Source organism: Haliaeetus albicilla, chromosome 5 (genome assembly GCF_947461875.1).
Source record: "Haliaeetus albicilla chromosome 5, bHalAlb1.1, whole genome shotgun sequence".
Classification (NCBI taxonomy): Eukaryota; Metazoa; Chordata; class Aves; order Accipitriformes; family Accipitridae; genus Haliaeetus; species Haliaeetus albicilla.
The window spans coordinates 40,215,055-40,239,123 of NC_091487.1; the positions used below are offsets into that span (position 1 = coordinate 40,215,055).

The 24,069-nt window shown below is 42.8% G+C and overlaps 1 protein-coding gene across 3 annotated transcripts in view; it reads left to right on the forward strand.

Annotated features, from left to right (window-relative positions):
• Positions 1–24,069, forward strand: part of RGS6 (regulator of G protein signaling 6) — a 298,899-nt gene that overhangs the window by 228,639 nt on the left and 46,191 nt on the right. For all 3 annotated transcript variants that reach the window (XM_069784286.1, XM_069784288.1, XM_069784287.1), the window contains exons 7-14: positions 2,574–2,638; positions 5,608–5,684; positions 8,761–8,842; positions 9,939–10,013; positions 11,092–11,190; positions 12,294–12,355; positions 16,791–16,901; positions 20,134–20,259. In XM_069784286.1, the coding sequence (XP_069640387.1) occupies positions 2,574–2,638; positions 5,608–5,684; positions 8,761–8,842; positions 9,939–10,013; positions 11,092–11,190; positions 12,294–12,355; positions 16,791–16,901; positions 20,134–20,259 (697 nt within the window). The remainder of the gene's footprint in view (positions 1–2,573; positions 2,639–5,607; positions 5,685–8,760; positions 8,843–9,938; positions 10,014–11,091; positions 11,191–12,293; positions 12,356–16,790; positions 16,902–20,133; positions 20,260–24,069) is intronic.

Consider the following 24,069-nt stretch of genomic DNA (forward strand, 5'->3'; position numbering starts at 1 on the left):
GGGTGTTTCAAGCCTACAGAGCTGTAGCCATCGAGTTCAGTAGGGTCAGGGTTTTACCTACCGTCACCTTCATTCTCTCATAGCTCTGTCCGTTTTGGCAGGATTTACAGCAAGCAGAATACTGCTCCTTGGGAATCTTAAATAATACCAATATTGCTTTTGTGGGAGAACATAACCTGATCTGTAGCTGAATCTGATATGTTGATCAATAAAAAGTTACCTCATCTGGGCACTCATCTGACTGATCAATAAACCAGTATATAACTGATGGCAGCCCATAGTTAAAGTTCTCTGATATGTGACATCAGACTTATTTTTCCCATTTTTTTAAGATTTTTAAGATTACTAGATGATAGCTGGTAAAAAAGAGAAGATTTAGCATGGTTTATGAGCTAATAAACTGCAACATGGTGTGTTAAACATGTGAGTGCCTGCAGACAGTGGTAATACATAAAAAAAATATGTCAGTGTTGTTATCTTTAGCTGTCTGCATGCAATATTGCTGTCTCTTCCAGAACTGTGCTTCTTTCACAGTTAAATGATAAAATCAATTGTTGCATCCTGGTGTGGCATTGGAAGAGGAAGTGAATCCATGTGTGCGCTCATAAAACAGGAGCTTCTGGAAGTCCTTTTGAAATATCTCATAACCTAAGATCAGTTTAGAACTCTTCCCTGAATAATCACTTTTTTTTTCTTTCTTTCCTGGGCAATAATTACTCATCATTATGGATTCTGGAAATCATTTGCTAGGGTGGAGAAGTAGCCTGCAATGGTGTCTGTCATGTGATAGTTCATTTGCAGTCCTCATCTGCAGGGAAGCTAGCACAGACTTACGTGTTTATCCCAGTGAGGGAACTGCTTAGGAGAGAACATGATGCTGTTCATTATATGCAAAATAATTTCCAGATTTTACAGTCACCATATATAACTGTCTGAACTGTGCCAAGTACATATTCTCTAAATATCAGAATAGCAATCTGAAGAGGAAGTTCTGTGTTTTTCCTATAGTATCTGATAAATAACTAGTTTCACAGTCAGATTATTGTGCTGCAAGGGCATTGAGTGGAGCAGCACACCTCAAAATAAAGCCCTATATGAGCTGACCCACAGCTGGACAAGCTGCAACTGCATTGGCTCTGAGCCCTGTAGTGACAGATTTTCATCTGTCCCAGAAATCTCTAACATATGCTTATAATAAGTCTTTGCATATCAGAGGTCTGTACAGATGGAGTCTTCCCAGGAATTAATCCCAAACTAGCAGTAGACCCAAATAAAACTGAAATCCCAGCAGCACTTTATACTTTTTTTATTTGCAAGGATCCACTCACAGAACAGGAACTAACTTGCTAATGGCAGGTCACTGCCTAGCATGACGAAATACTGTGAGATGACTGACTCTTGCTTTATTTGGTGTTGTGAATGGCTTAGAGAGGAAACTGCCCTTGAGATGTATAAATATACATGAACTGATCAGCTCTGGTTACCATGCATAATATTGGCTCATTATATGAATGTTAGAATTACAGGAATAGCATAGAATAGAATTACATGAGTAGCACTGGTTTGGGGGTTTTTTTCATGTATTTTCAATGAAGAACAGGTTTCCAATGAAAAACATCCATGAAGGTGTCAAAAAATTGTATTTACCAGCAAACCAAAACCCTGTGATTTTTGAAGAAAAGCTGAAAATTTCTGAAAAAGATCTATTGCAGTTTTCTGTAGATGATGCTTTGCCTTCTGCCCTGCTCCAGTTTGGCACATGTTGCACAATAAGTACTTGGCCCTGCAGCATGAAAGAGGGCAAAACACAAGGAAGCTATAAAATTCACATCTAGATTTATCCCAAAACAAGAGCACTGGGCCTCTGTTATGTAGTTCAGTCCTGACTGTATACCCAGTGTGTACTGCGGACCTTGTGTTTCAGCACGTAATGGAAACGGGGTGAGCTAGCAGGTCCAGCTGAGACTTTCCCAGAAGGCAGCCTAGGACTGGTTTGGTGTTGTACACTGGGCTCATCTTGACCCTCCGAATCCCAAACCACATCAGTTTCTACAGTGTCTGCCTATGGTAAAATGTGAGAAGGCTTTTCTTAACCATTTGAAATGTGTAGAATAAGTGGATGGAGCATATGAAAAAAAGCTCAGATCATACCTTTAAGATCTGGTCTGTATTTCTGTTTTCATTTCAATATCCTTTTTTTTTTTTTTTTTTTTTTTTTTTTTAAACAAAAGGGGGAAAGAGGTGCATAGCTTCTCAGTTTGGCAGGCATATTCCCAAAGTGGTGAGGGGAACATGTTGCTAATGCTAAATCTTTTACCAGCCCCAGAAGCAATTGTGCCTTTCTCAGACATCTTGTTAGGTCCTGGCATCTATACTCAGCACTTCTAAATGAGATGTCCCAGATGTTTAAGGCCTCTGAGATTACTAGTGGTAATGTCAGCTGGGTATTCAGCCCTCTTATTCCATGTTGCTTTCTGATGAGAATGAACAGTGCATGAACCACTTTCTTCTTTTTTAAGATCTAGTACTAATAATCTGTCTGTAATTGTTTTCCATTCTGTTTCTCCCTTTAGCCATCTATCTTTGCAAACGGACCATGCAGAACAAAGCTAGGCTGGAGTTGGCGGATTATGAAGCCGTAGGTACACTGCTGCTAGACTTTAACCCTGGGGGGTACAGAGAGAGCTTTGCTTGCCAATTGAACGCTGCCATTTTGTGCTTTGGGGTCAGCCTTTAAGGTGTCTTTTTTTTAGTTGTCAGAATAGTGTGAAGGCTGATCTGGAGACGATGTCAGGAGCACAATTGAGGAACATCCCCGGCTTTGCAATGTCTCAGATTGAAGCATCTGCTGTTTAGCTGGCCCTCCAAGATTGGGGCAAATTACACAGAAGTTTACCTTTGTTTCCTATTTCCAGTTAACAGTTCCTGGTTTATATAGCAGATATTAACACATGGAAATGACGGATTTTCAGGTGCACTATTGGGCAATTAAATTGCCGAGGACCCATCTAGTTATGAAAGTTTTCATATATTAGACTTGGACTGTTTTCAATACGCCATATAAAAAACTATTACTCAAGCTTATTCAGGGCATGTTTTCTGTTATGAAATGATTATCCATAAAAATATCCCCAATTTTGGCTTCAGATTGTGCAGGGTTTGGGTGGGGAGAAGTGGGAAGATGGAGGCAGCAGGGGCAGGGCTGGTGTGAGTTTCTTTGAATACCAGCAGTGTAACACTCTGACCAGCTGAACTTTTCTTTCTATCATGCTGACTTTTTTTTGTTCACTAGCTCAACAGTGTAACAGCTGAATTCGAAATGTGGAGATTTTCATTGGAGAGAGTTTGTTTACAAAGCCAGTTCTATTGAACTTTTGTGTTCATGTTTATTACAATGAAAACATTTATATTGTATATGTTTTAGGGTTGTTTTTTTTCCAAGAATGGACTTTTTCCTTCTTCCTTACCTTCTACATTTTGGGACTTTTGTGCACATGGATATATACACATGCCATTTGGTCCTTTCAGTGAAGAGCGTGCAAAAATTGCCACTCATCTAGTCCACCCTGGAAATGCATCCAGAGTTCCCAAGAGTTCTAATCTTGAAGTACAGGCATAAAGGAAGGAATATAATAATCTGCATGCACTTACGCATCCTTTTGCTGAGTTTTCTCTTCTGCATGTTGCTGATTTCATTATTAAAACCATTAAAATTGCTCACAGACAACCAATTAGCTGTAAGTACTCTGAAGATCTATCATAAAGCAACAAAAGGCTGTTCAGCAGCGCGCACACTCCCACACCCATGCAGCGAGGCTATGGCTAAGTACTTTTGCACATCGTTGTCTACTGAGAGTAGCAATGCTCCAGTGATGGCAAATAATTAGATCTTGGCAGTCTTTCATTTTTCTTGTGAATATTGCATTGCACAATTAGAGATTACTTCTGCATTCAAACTTTGCTCTCTTAATTAGAGACAATCAGATAAGAATGGCATTGACTCTTCCTAGTCATTATGGGAGCTGAAGCAGATCCAGCAAGGAGATGTAAGCTAAGCACAAGTGAGAGAGACAGGCTTACAGGAGTGGGAAGGAGGCCTGTACACTTAGGACACATTTTTGGAGATGTAGCATGAGACTGCTTCTCCACAGGCATCAGGCCTGACCTGGCGTTTCCAAAGGGAATCTCTACAAAGCATCTCAGGGGACATCTTCTCATTTTAAGGTTCTGCTTGCAGCATTCATAAACACCCCCCCACCCCCCATTTATACTGGTGGAGCAGGGCTCTTGATGATATGATTAAGCTTGCATAATTGCATTCAATTTTGTTTATAATTGGCCAAACATAAGCACAATTCAAATATTGCTTCAACTGGTGAAGTTTCATTGGCTTCAGCATATTTACTCCAGAGGGCACATGTGAACATAATTTAAAACAAAATAAAAAAAAAGAAACCCACAAAAATTGTTTTTGCAGATAATTACAAGTAGTTCTTCCTTGTAGCCACAGTTAAGGAAATCATCACAGTTCAGCACAGCTGTAAATCATTTGCTTAACTGTTTTCCTCTGTGTATATGGACTGAAACCCTTACATGGACTTGGTGGTAACAAGGCCAAGCTTTATGCCTTGTGTTACACAAGAGTTTAAAGTAAATAATAGGAAGATTTCTTCTAGCATTGAAATGCACGTGCTTAAGCCCTTTCTTGAAATAAAGGGAACAGGGGTAAAAAGAACAGCAGTAGAACTAATAGTGTTCATTTTCAATGAAAATTTGCAACAGTTGAACCACCTGTAATGGAGAAGAGCATCAGATTAATGGTCTTGTAGGTGTCCTTATCGGGGTGGGTGTGGATATGTGACTTGGGGGTGCTATTTGAGCCTGAAATCCTGGCCGTGACCTGAGTTTGACCTTGAGCTGTGATGAAGTCACATCCACCTCCAAGTGTTTAGATCACGACACTCTCTGTAATGGATCTGGACCAGAACTCTTACTTCAGATGGTAGAGCAAGGCTGCATCTGGACCCAGTCTTTGCAGTTAGATGTTCATTGTTCAGACAAACAAGCTATTTCCTTTTATGAATCATCCTGGCAATCCCCAGCCTTCAGTGCTGTGCAGCTGCATAATGCTCTCAGCGATGACCAGGACTGAGCAAAGCAAGGGATGCTCAGGCTTTGCACCTTAGCAAAAGCCTGAAGAGAAGAGAGCAGTGGGGGGAGGAAGGGAAAGTGGGGATGAGAGGGGAACATGCAGGTGGCAGCCATCTGCTATCAGAAATGAAAGTCATCAGCTTCACAAAGCTTCCCAGTGTTATCTTTTGGGAACAAGTCCATCATTATTTTCATAGTAGAGCTCAGGCTGTCTTCATCACACTCCATTACTTCTCCCTGACAGGGCCCTCTTGGCTGCAGCCTAAAAGGATGTGTTACACCCTTGCTTTGCCTGCAAGATAGTTCACCTGAAACCAACACGGACTTCTGTGTCTTGAGTTTTCCAGCTTAAAAAAAAAAAAGGAATAAAATAAACATCCGCCATGTAACTGTGCTCTTAAGCAGTTGTTACAATTACAGGGATTAATTGTTCTTACTGTTTTCATCTTTTGTCAGGAAAACTTAGCAAGACTTCAGAGAGCATTTGCAAGAAAGTGGGAATTCATCTTCATGCAAGCTGAGGCCCAAGTGAAGTGAGTAATCCTGGAGCACTGAACTGCACCAGTATTTAGAGCTGTGAAAGGAAGGGGATTCTGTACAGATAAAACTTCTCTATCAAAGTCTTTACTGCAACTAAGCTCAGAAGGTGTTGGTGAATTTTAATCACCAGCAGACTAGAAACAATAGATAGCCAGTCATGAAGATTTGTGACAGAATCTGAAAGATGGGCTTAATTATCTGTACATAGAAGTGTTGGTCAGGAACTCCCAGGCCTGGATTCACCATGGGAGCTTGGGCAATTCGCTTGCCCATTCTGCTTCTACTTTAGTATTTTTGGTTTGTATAAATGGAAATAACAGAACTTTGTCACCTGTGTTACTCCATGCTTGTAAAGTATTTCTGAGTTTAAAAATACTGCCACTTCAAAGTGATTATAAGGGTGGTATTTACAGCAGACCGGATTTGGTTCTCTCATTTATACCAATCCCCAGGTGACTGCATTGTACCTCTACTCTCTGCAGTCTGACTTGTGCTACTAAATTAGTGTGGAGAATTGAGTACCACTGACATGAAACTTACTCAGAATTAGTATTTGGGTTTTTCCTATCCTCTGCTCATAATTGAAATCTACTTCTTTCTTTTTTTTTCCTCATCCTCCCTTGTGAAAACAGTTTGAAGCCTCTCAATGTTTTGTGCATGTTTTCATTATTGTTGCAAAGCGGGTATGGTCCAGGGTTTGTAGACTAGTGTCTACAAACTAGCGCCTAAAACCCTCCATGTCCATTTTGTGCATGTAGTTGTCACCTATAAAATGGAAAGGCTGGTGAAGATGGCGCATGAGAACACCAGTACTGACACTCTGTACTACTAGAAGGAATTTGCACTTTCAGCATTAGATGCTAAAAAGTTAAGGAGCGTCATTTCTTGAGGTTGTGGCTGAGGTATATGTCTCTATCTTTGATTAACTCTTTGGAATTTTGATTCATTCTTTGCTTAATAACATTGTAATTATGCACTATTTAAGTACATGGTAATTATCCTTTAATTTACAAGGTAATTAAGGGATTTTTTCCAACCAGAATACCAGTGTTCTGTTTGGAAGAGAAAATTAGAAGTTAAGATAGCAATTGTAATTTCAGTTACTTAAAGGTTTATTGCCAAGATGAAAAAAAATATAAAAATCTAAGTCAAAACAAAATTCTGCGTTCTGTCCACAGCATACAGTTATTACCTAAGAAATATAAATATCAGATTCTTGACATGATCACTGTTGCTTATTCATCTTTTCTCCATTCAGTTTTCTTTGAAAGGTAAGCATGGACTGGCCACTATCAACTTTTTTTGCTGGCTAGTTTCAGCTTCTTAGTTCCCAGTTCATGCGATGGTTCAGTCTTCAGGTTTCCAACAAGGCAGGGCTGGAATTCACAGCCCTGAATTAACTAAAAAGGAAAACAAACCAAAAATACCTGAAAACATTCCTCCGGCTTGTCAAGTTCTGCTCTGCCTTCCACATCTTCATTTGCACACAGGACTTCCATTGCTGTACCTACATTGCTCAAAAACTGCAGCCACGGAGCACCTAATTATGTTGTGTCTTCGTAGTTTAAAATGTGAAATAGTGAGTTATCAGTAAGTTTGGGGATTTGAGCCAAGAACCTGGGTTCAGCACAAAGCACCCGTGAAGACAATTCATGGAGCCTCCAAAGAGTCCCTCCAGTTTTTGTGTGCTGTGGGGTGTGAGGTTGGCAGAAGACTTCACCTTCCCCTTTGGCCACGCACGAAGGGCTCGCTGAGAAAAAAGAGGTTTTGGGCTGGGTGTCCGCGTTTGCTCCTCAGCGCAGTGCAGTGACTGCTGTCTGGCAGAGGGGACAGAGCCTGTGCAAAGCTGGTTTCTCATCTCAGCCTTGCAGGGGGGATATTCAGAGAGCGATACTGAACTTTGGAGGGCTTGGGCTTTTTGTGCGGAGGGGTGTTCAGAAACTTCAGTTTCAGTCCCCTGTTTTCTATCCCCTTGGTACCTTTCTAGCACAGATTTAGCCAAGGATCACTGCCCCTCCAAAAGAAAAACAGGAGAGGGGGGAACCTGATGGTCAGAAATCCCAGCTCGCGTGGTTTTTTTCCTCACTGCTTTGATTTTCCCGGGTGGCGGCATTGCAGGAACCCAGCACAGGGACACTGTCAGCTTTTCAAACGTGCTCTGAAGGCAGAAGCGGTTCCTCCTTTCCTGTGCCTCATCCAGTCTCTCTACAGGTAGATCTTGCAAGCCGGTGGGGACTTTGCTGTGTTCATGTGTAGAGCTGAGCACGGGAGTGAAGCACCAGACATGCACTGCTCAATGCTGCCGAGAGATAAGGGAAGAGTTGCTTTGAACAACCTCTGTCGGCCTTTGATCTGTGTGCTTTGAGTCAATTCACTGGCTGCGTCAGGGCTGAAATTATCGAGTTGCAGTTGTGCTGGCGCAGTTGCATGTCTCTTGGGTGAGCGCTGGCTTGCACGGGGCCACGCAGCAAGCTCGGCTGCAGTCGCCTGTGCTGTCACCCCTTGCTCTGCCAACGCCGGGGCAGGCAAGCAGAGCCCTAAGGAGGGTGACCCCAAGTGCTGCCTGTGCTGTTTCTGCCTGAACCACCTGGGACAGCTGCCCTTTCGCAATCTCTGGCCATACCAGCGGTGCTTCTGGGACACCGGGGTGCAACGGGACGTCCTGATGTGGACCTCTGCCCAGCACCAGCTGAGAGCTTCACCTGGAGCAAAGAGGTCCTGGTGGGCCTCCTGACGGAGCCAAAGCCAAACATGAACTCCCGCAGCCTGCCTAATCAGGGTCTGGGAACAGAGTATCAGGAAAGGTTGTTTTCCTCACCAGATGAAAAAGCAGGTGTTAAAACAAATTTTCCACCTTACTAGGAAAACCTCTTTTGACACATATTGGAGCAAACATCAGTGATATTTTGTTCATGGCACATGGCCTTGCAAGCAGGAGTGTGACAGTTCTGGACAAAAAGTGGATTTCGGATTTTTTTTATCATGGGGTTAAAACTCCAGCTAGGAAGTGTAACAAAGAGGAAAGCATTACTTGTATGTTGACTCATATGTTTATGCTTTTGTTTTCAGAATCGACAGGAAAAAGGATAAAACAGAAAGAAAGATTTTGGACAGCCAGGAAAGAGCATTCTGGGATGTGCACAGGCCTGTGGTAAAGCTCTTTTTGAATGATGAGACTTTCCAAGTTTTGACAGGAAAGTTTTAATACTAGTAAACACTGCGCCATGTATTGCACAAAGACATTGCTTTGAAAGTCACCACATGGATTTTGCTCGCAGTTCAAAACAAGCCAAGTGTCTACAAGATTATTTTAGACGTTCTAGGCTTCTGCATGCATGGAAGTATTGATTTGGAAATTGTGGTGGGTTGACCTTGGCTGGATGCCAAGTACCCACCAAGCTGCTCTATCACTCCCCTCCTCAGCAGGATGAGGGGGGGAAAAATAAGATGGAAAAAACCCTCATGGGTCAAGATAAAGGCGGTTTAATAGAGCAAAAGCAAAGGAAAACAAAAGATTTATTCTCTACTTCCCATCAGCAGGCAATGTCCAGCCACTTCCTGGGAAGTAGGGCTTCAGTATGCACAGCAGTTGCTCCAGAAGACAAATGTCGTAATAACGAATGCCGCCCCCTCCTCCTTTCTCTTAGCTTTTATTGCTGAGCAGACGTCATCTGTTACAGAATGTTCCTTTGGTCAGTTTGAGTCAGGTCTCCTGGCTATGTCCGTTCCCAAGATCTTGCCCACCCCCAGCCTACTGGTGAGGGGGAAGTGTTGGAGACACAGCCTTGATGCTGTGCCAGCACTTCTCAGCAGTAGCCAAAGCACTGGTGTGTTATCAACTCTTTTCTAGCTACCAATACAAAGCACGGCACTATGACGGCTGCTAAGGGGGAAATTAACTCCATCTTAGCCAGACCCAATACAGAAATATATGATAAACATGAAGTTTTGAAGATTATTTATTCCTTATACAAAAGAAAAGCAGCTTACCTGGTTTGGCTCAGAATTCTTAGAAAAAGCTCTGCTCTTAGCTGAGAGATTTCCTTTTGGTGCCAAAGTTATGAGCAAATGGATTTGATGCTGAGTTGCCGACTTTGGTGTATGCAGTCTCTTGTTTAGCAAGCATAACTTATGGGACACAAACTTCAGGAGAGAATTTTGGACAAGATCTAATTGTATATTTTAGAAAGGTAAGGCAGCATGTGGATTGTAAACAGAGGAGTAATATGATTACCATCTCTTTTCAGCCGGGCTGTGTGAACACCACAGAAATGGACATTAGAAAGTGTCGTCGTATGAAAAACCCACAGAAGGTGAAAAAGGTCAGTTTGAGTTTCTGGTTTGGTTTTGGTTTTGTTGGTTTTTTTTAAATGCAAATCACGCTTGACACCTACAGTATACCAGGGTTTCCCAGTAGGAACCAAAAAAAGTGTTTTGCAAATATCAGTTCCGTTTTGTTCTAATCTGTGAATTTACTATTCCCATTTTGCCAACAGAGCGGTACAGGCTGGGTGACTGATGTAGCTGAGAAGGGCATTAAGGAGCTCTGTGTCCCAGATGTCTGCTGGCTCTGCACTCCCATAAAATTAAAAGCAATTGGCAAATGTACCTAGGTCCCATTTTCAGAAATTATTTGGGCACAGATTTTTTCAGACCTGTTTACTCACCTTAATAATTTCAAAGGCTGGACCATTAGCAATGTGGGTGCCTTTGACTTCCAGCAAGTTTTAGCTCTTCTGTGTATATATTGGTTTTGGGGGTGACACCAGACTCCCGAACTTCCATTGGAAGCTAAATTGTAGCAGAGCTATTCACAAGTCTCTTACAAATGTTAAATAAAAAGCAAAAGCACTAAATGAAAGGGTGACTGAGATTGCTTTCAGTGCAGGTCTCTGTCCTGAAAATGAATGGCTACAAGTCAATCTGCAGGTTTTCATTTCGAGAGGTTCATTTGAACTTGACTCACTGGCACCTGGTTAAGCTCTTTCTTCAATGCGTAGTTTTACAACAAGAGATTAAACCAAGTGGAAGAAAATGGCATAGGATTAGGTTCTCGTCTTTTCTTTCTCTGCTTGGTTCACCACAGTGACCGTTTCCAGCATTTGTCCTGCAAGCGTTGACACACTCATCCTTCAGAGCTCCTAAAAATTATCAGCTGCATTTTAACATTTAAAATAAACCCTTTTCTTAACGTGCCTGCAGACCTTCCAAGTGCAGGCGCCTGCAAGCACAGTCTGATCTGTAAATTTTGCTCTAGGCTAAATGATTATTGACCTGTGTGGATATAAACAGTAGGAAATTGCTGGCTTGTTACCCTCTGTTCTGCATACTGCGCTTTTTCCTCATTGCGTAACAGAGAAATGCCATAATCTCTTCTGTTTGTTTATTGGTTCCTCACAGTCAGTATATGGGGTTACAGAGGAGTCTCAGCCCCAAAGCCCCGTACACGTACCCTCCCAACCTGTACGCAAAACTACAAAAGAGGATTTCCGGAAACAAGTAAGTAGATGGCTATACGGCAGCTCTTCTGAGAACTGTTAGCTGCAAAAAAAAAACACCAAAAAAACACATGTAAAGTTATGGAGATATCAGCGAAACCAATTATATGCGTTACCTGTCCTTGATCCTCATATGCTTTCTGTAAAGTAGGAAGTATTTAAAGATATAGATAGATAGATAGATAGATATATTAATTGAGCACTGTGGTTGTATGATGATACCTATTATGGGTAATACTGACCTTTGAATCTAGTATTATTCTCTCTGTGGGCCAGTAGACGGATGAATTTCCAGATCACTGAGGATATCTGAAAAGTGGGCAGTGACAAAGGCTGGGGGGAAGAAGCCAGCGTAATGGGGTGCAGGCTGGGGATGGGCGGTGAGGAAAGGCATTGTTTGGTGCATGACTGTTAGACTGTACAGTCAGAGCTTTTAAGGAACTGGGAAAAAGTTATTTGCACAATCACTCCAAGGAACAGCCAGCCAACTCGCACATCCTTGCCCTGGCACAGGGAGCTCTCCCTCGCAATTGCTTTCCTGCAACAAGCAGCACTCATTGAAGTACAGGCAGGAATCGCTAGGTCAGCAATTTAGTAAAGTCAGCTTTAAACATGTTTCTTAGGCAGCCAGTTTTAGGGCGGTGGTCTGAACTAAACCTGAACGCTAGATTTCTTGAGCTTTTTCCGTCATATGCAACATAGGCTGCAGAGTACTGTGAATAACTAGTTCATAGCAGAGTGCAAATGTGCTGTAAAATGGTTATTGGTCTTGTGATGCCAGTCAGAGAAATGAGAGAGAGGAGTGTGGTGTAAAAAGGGGATCATATTGCGGCCTGAATAGTCTAGGAACCTCGACCCCAAATATGTGCCTTTCCTACTTTTAATTATGTGTTCTGAAAATTCCCCTGGGGCTTTGCTATAGGAAATGGAGACTCCTGTTGGAAGCAGTTAATAAGCTTCTTCTAATACCTAGGGAAGGGTCCCATTTCCTTCTGAGTTACTTTCAAGCTGTTTGGAAAGAGAAATCAATAGCATGTTGGGATATGATCAATGCATGCTGTAGAGCTCCTAGGTTGTTAATGTCCTTGTCACCTCTCTCCTCAGATAACTTTTCTGAACGTGCAGATAGAAAGGCATTGTTTAAAGATGTCTAAAGTAGCAGAAAGGTGAGTGTCCCCGTTTGCATGGTTTCCTGTTCTTTCCTCATCTCCAGTTTGGCATTTCCAGAAACAGAGAGCAGGCAGGAATGCACAAATGCTTGTCCCCTTTCTGTGCGTCAATCCTTCCCCCTCCTTGACCGGCTGTGCTGCCTGTCTGCTGACCACTGACGCTCGCTCTTCTGCCACTGAGAAAAAGTAGGTGAAAAATGAGGATGCTGTCGTACGGTAAAAGCAAAAGGAATATTAATCACAAAAGAAAGAACCCTTGCAGTACTTTTGTTTCCCACCCCCTCACAACCGTAGAGTTTATTTACAGAAAAGTCATTCCTGTTTCAATTTGAAAATACCCTTTTTTCTTTTGTGGGTGAACTCTCAGTGCTTATCTCTTGTTAGTCTGGCACAGTTCTGGGGAAGGAGCTGCGTTTGTGTCTTGTCGCACGTGGCGTTCATGTCTATGTTCATACTGGGGTTGTAGGGCCAGTTTCTGCTCCCACTTGTGCATATGAAACCCTGGGGTTCTACCTGGACTACTCAAGGCAGCGTTTTAAGAGGTGGATTTCTCATAGAGGCAAATCAAGGCACAATTTGATTTGCAGAATATTTAGTTCTGGTGGGAAAGTATGAACAGGTAAAGAACAAGCTCAAATTTAATTGAGAATGACAGCTCCTTTACTTAGATACTTGTAAGTTATGCACATTTGCAGGGGAATCGCTGAGACAAATGTAGGGATTGGCATGCTCTTCGGTAACATTGCTCTTAGAGCAAAACTGTGTTGAACGTGAGGAACATGATAAAGGCTGGTGCCTTGTAGAGAAATAATAGAGGAATTTTTATTTAAGCAAATTAAAACCAGATTACCCTGTGAAATGTGCTTTGCAGTGCCTGCACCTGTAATTAGCATGTGTGTACTAAAATAGGCAAATTAAATGGTGAGAGCCCCAAAGTAAGTTCCTATTGGCTTATAAAGTTTAACATAATTAAAATGAAAATTTATCCAATTAAATAGAAAATATTCAGAGGCTCCCTGAAATCCTGCATACACTGTATTGTACAGTTGAAATTAGCACATTCATATTTAGGTTTTGGGCTTTCTGGTTCTTTTTTTATTAAGAAGATAGATTTGTGCTTTACCAAAAAATGTCATTTTGTACTGAATTTACTTACAATGACTTTAATATACTGAGACAGTAATAATTTCCAGGCTGGTAATTTACAAGCAAGCAGATCTGGTTTGCTTGATTTTTTTCTAGGGTAGGTATTTATTCAATAAGATAGACTCAGTATGAGTCTTGTGAACATCAGATCCTGTCCACATAACATACCTGTTGTTCTAGTTTGTAAGGAGCTACTGACATTATAAATGTAACATTGTCAATGCCAAAAAAAACCCTATTAGTTTTCAGTAAAACGGGACAGAAAATTTTCCGGGTTTGAAAGGGCTTTTTTTATTTTTTTTTTTTTTTAATTGGTCCCAAATTGGTTAAGAAAATGTTGCTATCAAAACCTGTGCAAATTGATAACCAGGAGAAAAGTAAATAAAATGAGAACAATCAAAAAGTTCTTTTCTCCTGTTTTGAAAGTTTCATTTTGAATTTATAAAGACTTAAAATCATAGTTGTGGTATTTATATCACAAGAAGTGAAGAAGTGTTCGGTTCTGTGATGACTTTGGGTGGCAGCGTTGCTGGAGGGTCCCAGGGCTTGGTGCTGAGTGGTGGGATGCGCAGCCTGGACGTGGAGCATCACGGAGCAGGCGGGGAGGGAAGGAGAGGGGCTGATGAGTCCAGTGGCTTGACGGGGGTGGGGATGGGTGAGGAGGAATTAATGTGGATGACCCAAGTTGAACAATTGCCTGAAATAAAAACCTGTGCGGCCTGAAAGCCCAATGTAAAACATTGAATACAAATGCCAGGAACAAATCTGCTGTGTAAGGAGGTGCCATTATTAGCAAGTCACTTTTCAGGCTGGGCCCCGATTTGAGACTCGTTTAAGTGATAGTGTGTCAGATCAGGCTGCAGGAGACAACTTCTTGGCACGCTCCTTTCGACAGCCAAGCCTGACAGCGGCACCACCTGCCATTTTTTCAGTACAGCACAAAGGCAATTTCAGGCAGGACAAGGGAAGTAATGATGAGCAAATAAGGCAGGGGGTGGTGGGGGAAACAAGCTGCTGTCTAATCTGTTATAGGAATAAGATATAAATTATTTTACTAGTGGTGACCAACCACATACATTTTCCATGAATGCATGCTGTTCTATGGGATAGCCCTTGTCCAGCAGAAGAGGAATGGAAAGGCTCTCAAAAGGTTATCCCCAGCTCCCTCAAGGTTATCCCCAGTGCTCACTACTAACGATTTTCTTCCCCCTCCTCCCTGTTGCCCTTCTAAGAGTAGATCTGCACCAACTGTGGGAGCAGGCATCCATCAGCTGCTCCAGGCACCTTGGAAACAGTTTTCTTCTCCTTTCTTCCACATCCTTTCCCCCCAGTTGGGACCTGTACACTGTCAGGTTTAGGATTTGGCAATGAGATTTGAGAACTGTTGAGAAAAACTATCAATATATTCTACCTGCTGTTTTCCCTGACTGCATCGTGCAGTGTTAGTGCAATCCCACTACATGTGGCGTCACAGAAATGGCTGGGGAAAACCAGAGCATCTTCCTAGCAGAAGCAGTCCCAGCTCCCTAGATGAAAATCTGTGCTATCCTCTCAGCTCCTCAGAGTTACTGTGAAGGCTCCCTGATTGCGAGACAGTTGGGTTCTCAAGGCAAGCTCTGCACCCTACAGTGAGCTCTTCCCACCACCTCTTCTACCAGAATTACAGTGCATCACCTGAAAGGCCAGAAATCCAGGTTTGCATTTTGACAGAAATGCTTTCCCTTAGGAGTCCCCTGCCTGTAGCCTCCTGTAGACAATGAGGCAACAATTCCGCTGCTGTCATTATACTGAATCAGCAAAACGTGCTTAGCAGTTCCTTCTTGTTTCATTTAATTTAGTTTTTTCCCCTTTTATTTTTGCTAGTGCTTGTACTAGCACCTCTGATGCCTTCTTATTATTTTATTAGGAGCAATTCAAGTTTCACAGCAGGTATCTCCTGATTGATCCTTTTTGTTGGTTTTTTTTTTAACCAACCCTTTCTCTCATTGATGTCTCAGGGATTGCTGCTGCTCTCTGAAATTGGACGCTGCTCCCTTCCTCCAACCCTTGACCCACAGCAGTCATGAAATGTAATTAATGAAATGAGATGAGACAGCCCTGAGTGCCCTGAGGGGCAATGGGAACCTGCTGTGGTTACAAAAGTGTATGATTTTAATGCCTCATGATAAGAGCTAGGACAAACAAAAAGAAATAATTACTGTAGAGCAGGTCAGGCAAACTTTCTGCCTTTTGTGACCCTTTGTTTCACAGGGTCTTTTCATTCTCCTGCCTTTCCAAAATGTGGAAGACCAGAGGTAAAGTTTAGCATGGACAATCACAGTGCAAGTAGATTAGTTGTTCAGTGTGATGAGACTCAATTAACTTAGTTAATTACTTGGCAGACCTAGGCAAAAAAATTAAAAAGTGCCTTAGAGTATTTCTAATATAGACTAGGACAAATTTCTTTTGATTTATTTCATATATGCTGTCTTTCTTTTGCAAAAACGCGCCCCTAGCCCCAACCCCAGTGGAATTCCTGAATCACTTATGCAAGCAGATGGAGTCCTTTTGCCAGGAAGCTCTTTTGAATGTCATCCTAGTGAGGATTAGAGGCTATACGTCTTATCCGACTCGTCATGAAGCAAGCCAGTATAAAGGCCAGGTGTTTTTCCAACATGCATATAATTTACTACATTCTAAGTTAATTATTATAAGCTACTGTTGAAGAATTTTACAATAGTGCCATTAGACATAAGTGGTATAAGAATGTAACAAAACAATGATCTATAGCCTGAAGCTTTGATGCTCAGGACTGTGATCCTCCAAAGATTTAAGTACATTCTTAGCTACAGCACATGACCCTATTTAGATGAGTTACTCATAACACATAAAGTTAAGTAGGTGCAGAAGTCTGCAAAACCAAAAGGGCAAGAGGCAGTAGCAACGTGCAACAAATGAAGAGGAGGACACGTGCTTTGTAGTCATCCCCTGGCTCTCTGGGGGAAGTCCTACCATAGCAATCCAGTTGTTGCCTCATCGGGCATTTCGTGGGTGTCTCAACAGAGATGATCTTGAGGAAAATACTGCAGTAAGCTGGTGGGTGCTTGCAGAGAAATCCTTGCATGCATCATCCCTGGGAAAAAGGACTCCTGTGGTTGCTGAGAAACTGACAAATCACTACAAAAATAAAAAGAAGCACACACACACAAAAAAAAAAAAAAGGAAAAAAAAAAAAAGCTGTACCTCTCTGACAGGTGACTGAACATTCAGGCCCTGATTCTTTTTTTTTTCTTTTTTTATGTGTCAGTTTAATAGCCTACACAGAGCAGTATGTGGAATATGACCCCTTTATAACTCCCGCTGAGCCTTCCAATCCCTGGATAAGTGACGATACAGCATTGTGGGACATTGAAATGAGGTAAGAATTGGTAGTTTTAAGTAATGTTAGAGTTGTCTTGCCATTTTGTTTGTATGCTCTTCCCACTGTCCTGTTTGGATAGGAAGTTGGATGTCTGTAACTTTACAAGTACATAGCTAAAGTTTAAACAGGAGCTTATGCTTTATCACTTCTGCGAATTACTCAGCCCTTCCACTTCCGTATGACTTGATGTGTGGTAATCTGTAAGTCAGGTAATGGACGTTCTCATGCCTGTCAAGGACATGCATAGAATCAGATCTAAGAGTCCACAGCTACAGGATACTGCTAAGAGGTGCTTGTTCCAGCACATCTCCTTTGACCCTTGAGAGCTTGCTCTCTGGTCCTCCCCCAGCTGCAGTGCTCCAGCCCTGCTCCTGTCCTGGGATCCCATGAAAGATGCTGCTGGCAGAATAGGATTGGCTGTAGGGCAGTGGCCGTTCCCGCTGCATGGAGGTGGGTTTGGCACAGGAGCCAGAGGAGTGTAGCTTACACGTAATGGGTGAGACTTTGGCAGGTCAGAATTATAATAGATCGACGAAGTGAGTTTGGGCCTCACCTGTTAGTGAATAAACTGGCTTGTCTCTGTTACGGTGTCTAATAGATGAAAAGGAAGAGGGATGACTGCAGGACTTCCAATGCCTTGCACTTCAGAGAGTTTGTCCACAAAAAAAACCCAACAAACAAAGGCACAGCACTGCAATTTAGATAATCTTTTGCTCCTGTGATGCTGGTGCAAGGGAAGTCTGGCCAGTGTCTACATCTCTTGTCATCACAGACTATCCACAGCCCTCACAGTGGGGCTAGAATTGTCCTGCCTGCCTCTATGCCTAGCAGCTATTGCAGCAGGTTTGAAAGGAATCACCATGCCACAGATCAACTTCACTGCTTGCTCACATCCTGTGGCCAGCTACTGCAAGTGCTCAGCAGCTTCTCCTAGTGTTTAGCTGCTGCTGTCCAGCACCAAATCTGAACTGGGAATTCACTTTAGCAAATCTTTGAAAAGAGAATGCCAAATCTAATCCTGTCTGTTCTTGAATAATAATGTAAAGTTTAAGATATTACCAGCCTAAGAAAGCCAATTCATAGCGAATCAATGCTCCAGGAAAAGGGCAAGTTATTTCCCTGTTTAAAAATCATGTGGTGTGGGATGTGAAAGATGTTTTAACCTGTATCTTCAGTAGTCACAGAAATCTATTTGTTCCCAAATCTCTGCTCCTCTTCACATAATTTTAATTTTCTGTATTTCCTTTTTAGTCAGTTTCTCTTGTTTTCTCCATCCTCCCTAGAAGGGCTAGAACCAGACACAGCCCCTGCAAAATACTTCTCTGGGGGAACCCCCACCCACAGAGTAATCCAGGCATCCATTATTTCTGCATCTGTTGAGGTAGCTGCAAATCCTGGAAAAATGTCTGTGTCCCTGAAGAATACAATAAACCTGATGTCATGGCCTTTATAGGAATTTAAAATAAATGCTTGGCTTCTGCTATGATTTCAGAGTTAAGGAAGGCGATTCTCCTGCTGATGAAAAAGAGAAGGTTGTATTGTTGGGAGATGGAAGAACAAACAGCTCTGTATTTCCATTTTATTCTTGATTGTAAGAGAACTCACTGCATCTGCATCTAGTTGCAACTTGCATGAATAATTAAATGATCCCCGAGAGCTGCGGTAGCCCTTGTGTTGCCTGCAAAGCCGTTTCCTCAGTTAGGAGAGCAGAGCCCTTGCTCAGGAAAACAAAGAGCCTCTCACTTCTAATGGTAAGGCCAGCTGCTGAGTATGGACAGCCCTGTGCCACTACAGTTCATCCTTCACGGCACTCAGGAAACGCCACAGAAAGTCTTCAGTTTTAGGCAGCGCTTTGGCCTTTTCGTTCGTGCTAGAACATTGTGCAGCGGCAAGGAGAGCAGGTACAGATCTCTGGATTCAGCAGGAAATTCCCTGAGCTTAGCTCAGGCATAGCTCTGCACAAACGTGGTTTTCATGTCCCTGTGTCCAGGCTGGCATCTGTGCCCTTGTCCGCAGCACTGCTGGCTCCTGGGTGAGTGCAGGAGGAGCCATCCCGAGTGCTCTGCACTTCAAGTGAGGACATGCCCATCAATTTTGCTTAGTCTTTACACCAAGAGGAAATCAAAGCGGACATTTTATTTACCCCTTTGGCTTATTTGTCTTCAGCACAGATCGCCACTGTCCCCTAAGGCTCCAGGATTAGGAATCACTGTGGACATGACAAGACATGTAGTTTAATAGATATGTACTGTTAACAATGGCTCTACTGTCACAAATGTGAGCAGCTGAGCTGTATTTTAATGGTTGTCTCATAGTATGATGCCATCACACCAGAAGCTTTCAAACACTTTGTGAGCCCAGATTACGGTCTGATGCGGACTGTCTCGTAGGATCCTCGTTGTGATCCCAGGCACTGCCTCTCCCCATAGGCATCTCTGCAACATGTCTGGCAATTCAAACAACAGCTTATGTAAGTGGGGTTGTATTAGATAATTTAGGAGAAAGGTTGTTAGTGATTTTGGGTGCCTCTGCGTCTCAGTGTCCCAGCTGAGACACAAAATAAGAGTCTGATTATCAAGGGGGGGAGGAGGGAGATGCTTTTTAGTCTTGCAAGACTTAGGCATCCAAAAATCAGAGGGACTGAAACATAAAAGACCACAAACCAGTAATCATTTTTAGAAATCTTGTCTGCACTGCTTCTTAGTGAAACTGCTTTTTTAATGCAAATGTGGAACTGAAAATCTGAAGCCAGTTCCAAGTGACCAGCCAGCACTGTGTGGGACACAAGGAGATGCTCTGGAGCTCACCAGTGGCCCAGGGAACACTGCTGGTAAATTTCTGCCTTGACTTACAAGAAATCCCAAGGTACATTTGAGGAGATATATAAGAAGTGCGTAATGAATAATCATACAAGTATGGTATGCTGTTCTATACGTGAAACATACCAGAAATTACTCTGAAAATCGTATCATTCACTGTGTCTCTCATTTTGCTATGTGCGTAGCACCTGGATAGTATGGTTGCTTTAATGATGACCCTGGTCTTTATAGCTTCTTTTTGTATGTTATTTGCTAACTTGTATTTCCGCAAAATCTTGAGGAAAAAAAACCACCATCTCGTTGTCTGATAATCTTCCTCCCTTTGCTGCTTAGCAGAAACAGTAGCAGCTGCTCAGACAGCAGGCAGAAATGCACATTCCATCTGTTTTTTCCCTTCTCTCTCCAAACAGCAAAGAACCTAGTCAGCAGCGTGTGAAAAGATGGGGTTTCTCCATGGATGAAGTGCTGAAGGACCCAGTAGGACGGGACCAGTTCCTTCGTTTCCTGGAATCGGAATTCAGTTCAGAAAACCTCAGGTGAAACCTTTTTTGACTTGAACTAAATGATTGGGGCTAATCCTGCTCTCTTGCATAGGTGAAATGCAATGCTTGGTCTGTCTTGAACTGCTAAAAATGACCATTTAAATAAAGTTGAGAATGGCAGCATTTGGCTCATAGCTGTGCTACGGATGCCTATGCTATAACTATGTAAGTAATCTCAGGAACAGTGTTTAGCAGAGCCAGTGTTTTCAAGTATCATATGCAAAGGCTTGCAAAGTTGTAATAATGTGACGAGACATGGCATATCGCTATTAAGCCCCCTAATAATATATAGAATTTACATGTGTATTTGTGGCACAGGTCATGTGAGGGAAACAGCGTGGTGATCACGTGGCTAAAAACTGTCGCAGTACTGGCACTCACCAAATCAGGTTTGCGAGAGCTACTTTTCATTCTGGCACCTCCTAACTAATCAAGAGCTTGACTCATGTCTTAATAGCACTCTCTTTGTGTGGGGATTCTGAGTACCTGGCTTCTCATCTTGTGAAGAAAACAAAACTTGTATTATGAAACATTATGTAGACACCCACGTGATCCTACATCAGACTGAGAGTCTATAAAACTGTTGTGCACAATTCTGCTACGTCAACTACAGCAGGAATAGGCAGCAGTAATAACTTGCCATTTTTTGGTGAACAAACACTAGATGAAGACAAAACCTTTCCTAGAAAGATCCAGCCCCTCTGGCCTTGTCTGTAACACTGTTCTAGCACATTGTTCCAAGACACAGTCCCATTGCAGAATTCGTGAAAACACATTGGAAGTGCCAACAGCGTGCTTCATTCTGGGGTAGCAATTCTTCAAAGAGTATGTCTATCTCTTCAGCCCTTCCAGCTGCAAAACTAAGTGCTAACTAAACTCACACCTAGCCAGCTCCTTAGGATTCATTAGTCACCCCTACATACCCCAGAACTAATGTATTTAGCTATTTTCCTTTATTGATACCAGGTGTCTTCTCACACAGACAAAGAGAGGTCTAGCTAGATATCCCCCATAGACCCTAAGCTAAACCCAGAGCCCTGCCTACATAGCAAGGATCTGAGTCCCCTGCTTGTTCTAGCGTTAATTAGGATATAGCCACAGGTTTTATCATCCTTGTCTTGAATCTTAACTCTAATTCCAACCCTAACCCTGAAGCTCATTTTATGGAAAGCAGCTCTCCTGCTGTGGAGAGGGTGAGGTCCATGGAAGAGCTAGTGTATTGTTGTATCCTGCAGATACAACCAAACCACAACAGGTCCCATAACAGCAGAAGCAAATATACTACAGTGAGGTCTGAGAAACTGGGGTTCCCAGGATTATGCTTGAAACAGGGCTGGGGCAAATACTGAGCTTAGCGTTCAGGATTGCAGGGATTTAAATGCTACCTTCGTTGCTTGGTGCTGCAAAGTCCCAAGAAGACAGGAGAGAGCTTGTGCCAGCTGGAGAAGCAGCGTGAACAGGTAGATGTTCCTACTCGGTGGCTGAGATTACGGCTCAGACTCTCGCCTGCACGTGACAAAGAGCCAGATTTACTGCCCCATTCACCCATTTGTGCAGAAGCAGGAAGATGGTGGTTAGCAGCAGGCGGATGACTCGTGGTTGGCAGCAGGGCAGGCTGCAGCCACCGGCCTGTGCTGAAGGCGGTGGTTTGAATTGGTGCCAGTCCATGCTCTTGTACTCTTGTGTGGGCTCCGAAACCTTGCTCCTTAACTAAGGTACAGCAGATGGGACGCACTTCACGGATATCTGCAATGACCCTCACCTGCTCCTTCCCCTGCAGACACAGAAGGATCCAGCAGTAATGTAATTTGACTGCCCTAGATAGAGTGGTATCCAGTAAAAGCCACTTTTTTTGCAGAGTCTGAATTACACTGCGGAGGCTTTGTCGCAGTGCTCTGGTGCTGTCTCAGCACACGGATGGGCACAGGGACCAGTTCACGTGCTTTCCTTGGGGCAGTCCTGTTCCAGTAGGCCCAGTGATCGTTGGCAGAGGCGGCCAGAATGCTCGCCGTTTCACTGGCAGAACCATGCCTGCTCCCGGGACGAGGAAATCTGCTGTCAGCTGAGCGTGCGCTCAGTCGGGTTTTGGCCTTTGCTGGTAGTGAGCAGGTTTGATGTTGTTCTTAGTTTACACCAGCTAAGGACTGGATCGCACAGCCTTCAAGTTTGTGGGGTTTTTGTTGGGTTTTTTTCCACTTAGAAAATCGAATACATTAGTAAAGCATGTGAACAATTGCCATGTTAGTGCAGTCTGCTAGCCTGCGAGATCTGAAAGGGAAATTCCCCGAAAAGTGACTTTAAATGACATTGGAACTGACCATCAGATTTGCCAGTCCAAGGAGAAATACAGAAAGCATGCCAGCAGCAAAACAGTGAAAAATCAACACACTTTTATATTTGTTATTTTTAAAAACCTGAAAGTTAACTTGTAAGATAAATGAGGGAGTGTTACTAAATTACATAAATGAGCTTGAAATTTTATTGCTGAACAGGTACTGAACTTGTATATGCCTACTGCACTTAGGTACAGTGGTGCTCATTTGCAATTATATTGTAGTGATGAAGTGCAAAATTAATATACTGTATTGAAATCCTCCTCAAATGGGTTTTCTGAAATATAGCTGGGGTTGCGCTAATGAAATCCAGCAGGTTTTATGACTAGAGGGTGTCCCCCACGTTCATCCTACTCAAAAAATGGAGAAAGTTTCATTATGAGAAGGCAAGCATGCTCCTTCCTCCGTCAGTCAGAGCTGCTCCTTCCACTGACGTGCGTTCTCTTTGGTTGCGAGATGGCTTGTAGTGAAGGGAGGCTGCAAGTCAGTGGGCTTGGATAGAGAGGTTAAATCCTGCATCCTTTCTGCAAGACACTGGTATCGTTATTAGTTAATGTGGGAATGTTGCTATCATTCTTATGGTATCATAATCATGGTATTTGCTTATGTGGTATCGTTATTATCTAATATTGGATCAGTATTAGCAAGCCTGCTTGAACCTTTAAATAACAACAGGATGTAAAGGCAGAAATATTAATGAATAAAACTGGAATAGGACGGATCGTTAGCAGTGGTGCTAGAGAGCAGAAGGTGGCTCTCTAGGGTTCAGGTGTGACAGAGAAAGCTCTTAAGCTCTCATCAGGAGTGTGTGGCAGAAAGGAAAGCAACTGCTGGATGCTTAAAGATGCAAACAAAATTTAAGTTGCACCCAACAGCAAGGTTGGGATCTGTCTCACCTAAGTTGGCAGCTTGGAAGCACGTGCTTTCTTCTCTATCATCCAGGCCTGCTTTAGAGTGAGAAGAGAAGCTGAAGATGAGTCAGCGAATCACCCGGGAAGGATTTGTTTCAGCTTTAAGTGGAAATAAAAATAAAAGCACCTAAATTACACTGTAAAGCACCTGTCTCCCTCTACCACGTATGAGCCTGGAGAGACTGATTCAGATGACAGTGTCTGCATAGTAGACATCTCCAGTTAAGTGAGATGCATCCCACCCAAACCCTGGGGAGCTATAAGGAACTTTATGAGGGTAAAGCATCTAGCACCTTGCTAGAAAAATTACATTTGCGGGTACCTTTTGAGGACTCTCCTCCCAGTAACTATCCAGAGGTCTGGGAACTGTTGCAGCAGAGATGTATTCTCTCTTGGGAATGTCAGTAGGATCATCATTAACACTGGCAAGAGTCCTGTAGGCCCCTGTGTTGTCCTCGGGCTGATCTGGGAAAGTGACTACTGGAAAACCTGGAAATTCCTCGTAGTGCTAGAAAAGATTTCATTAAGTGTGCACGGGAGAATGCCTTGAAATGAATGTA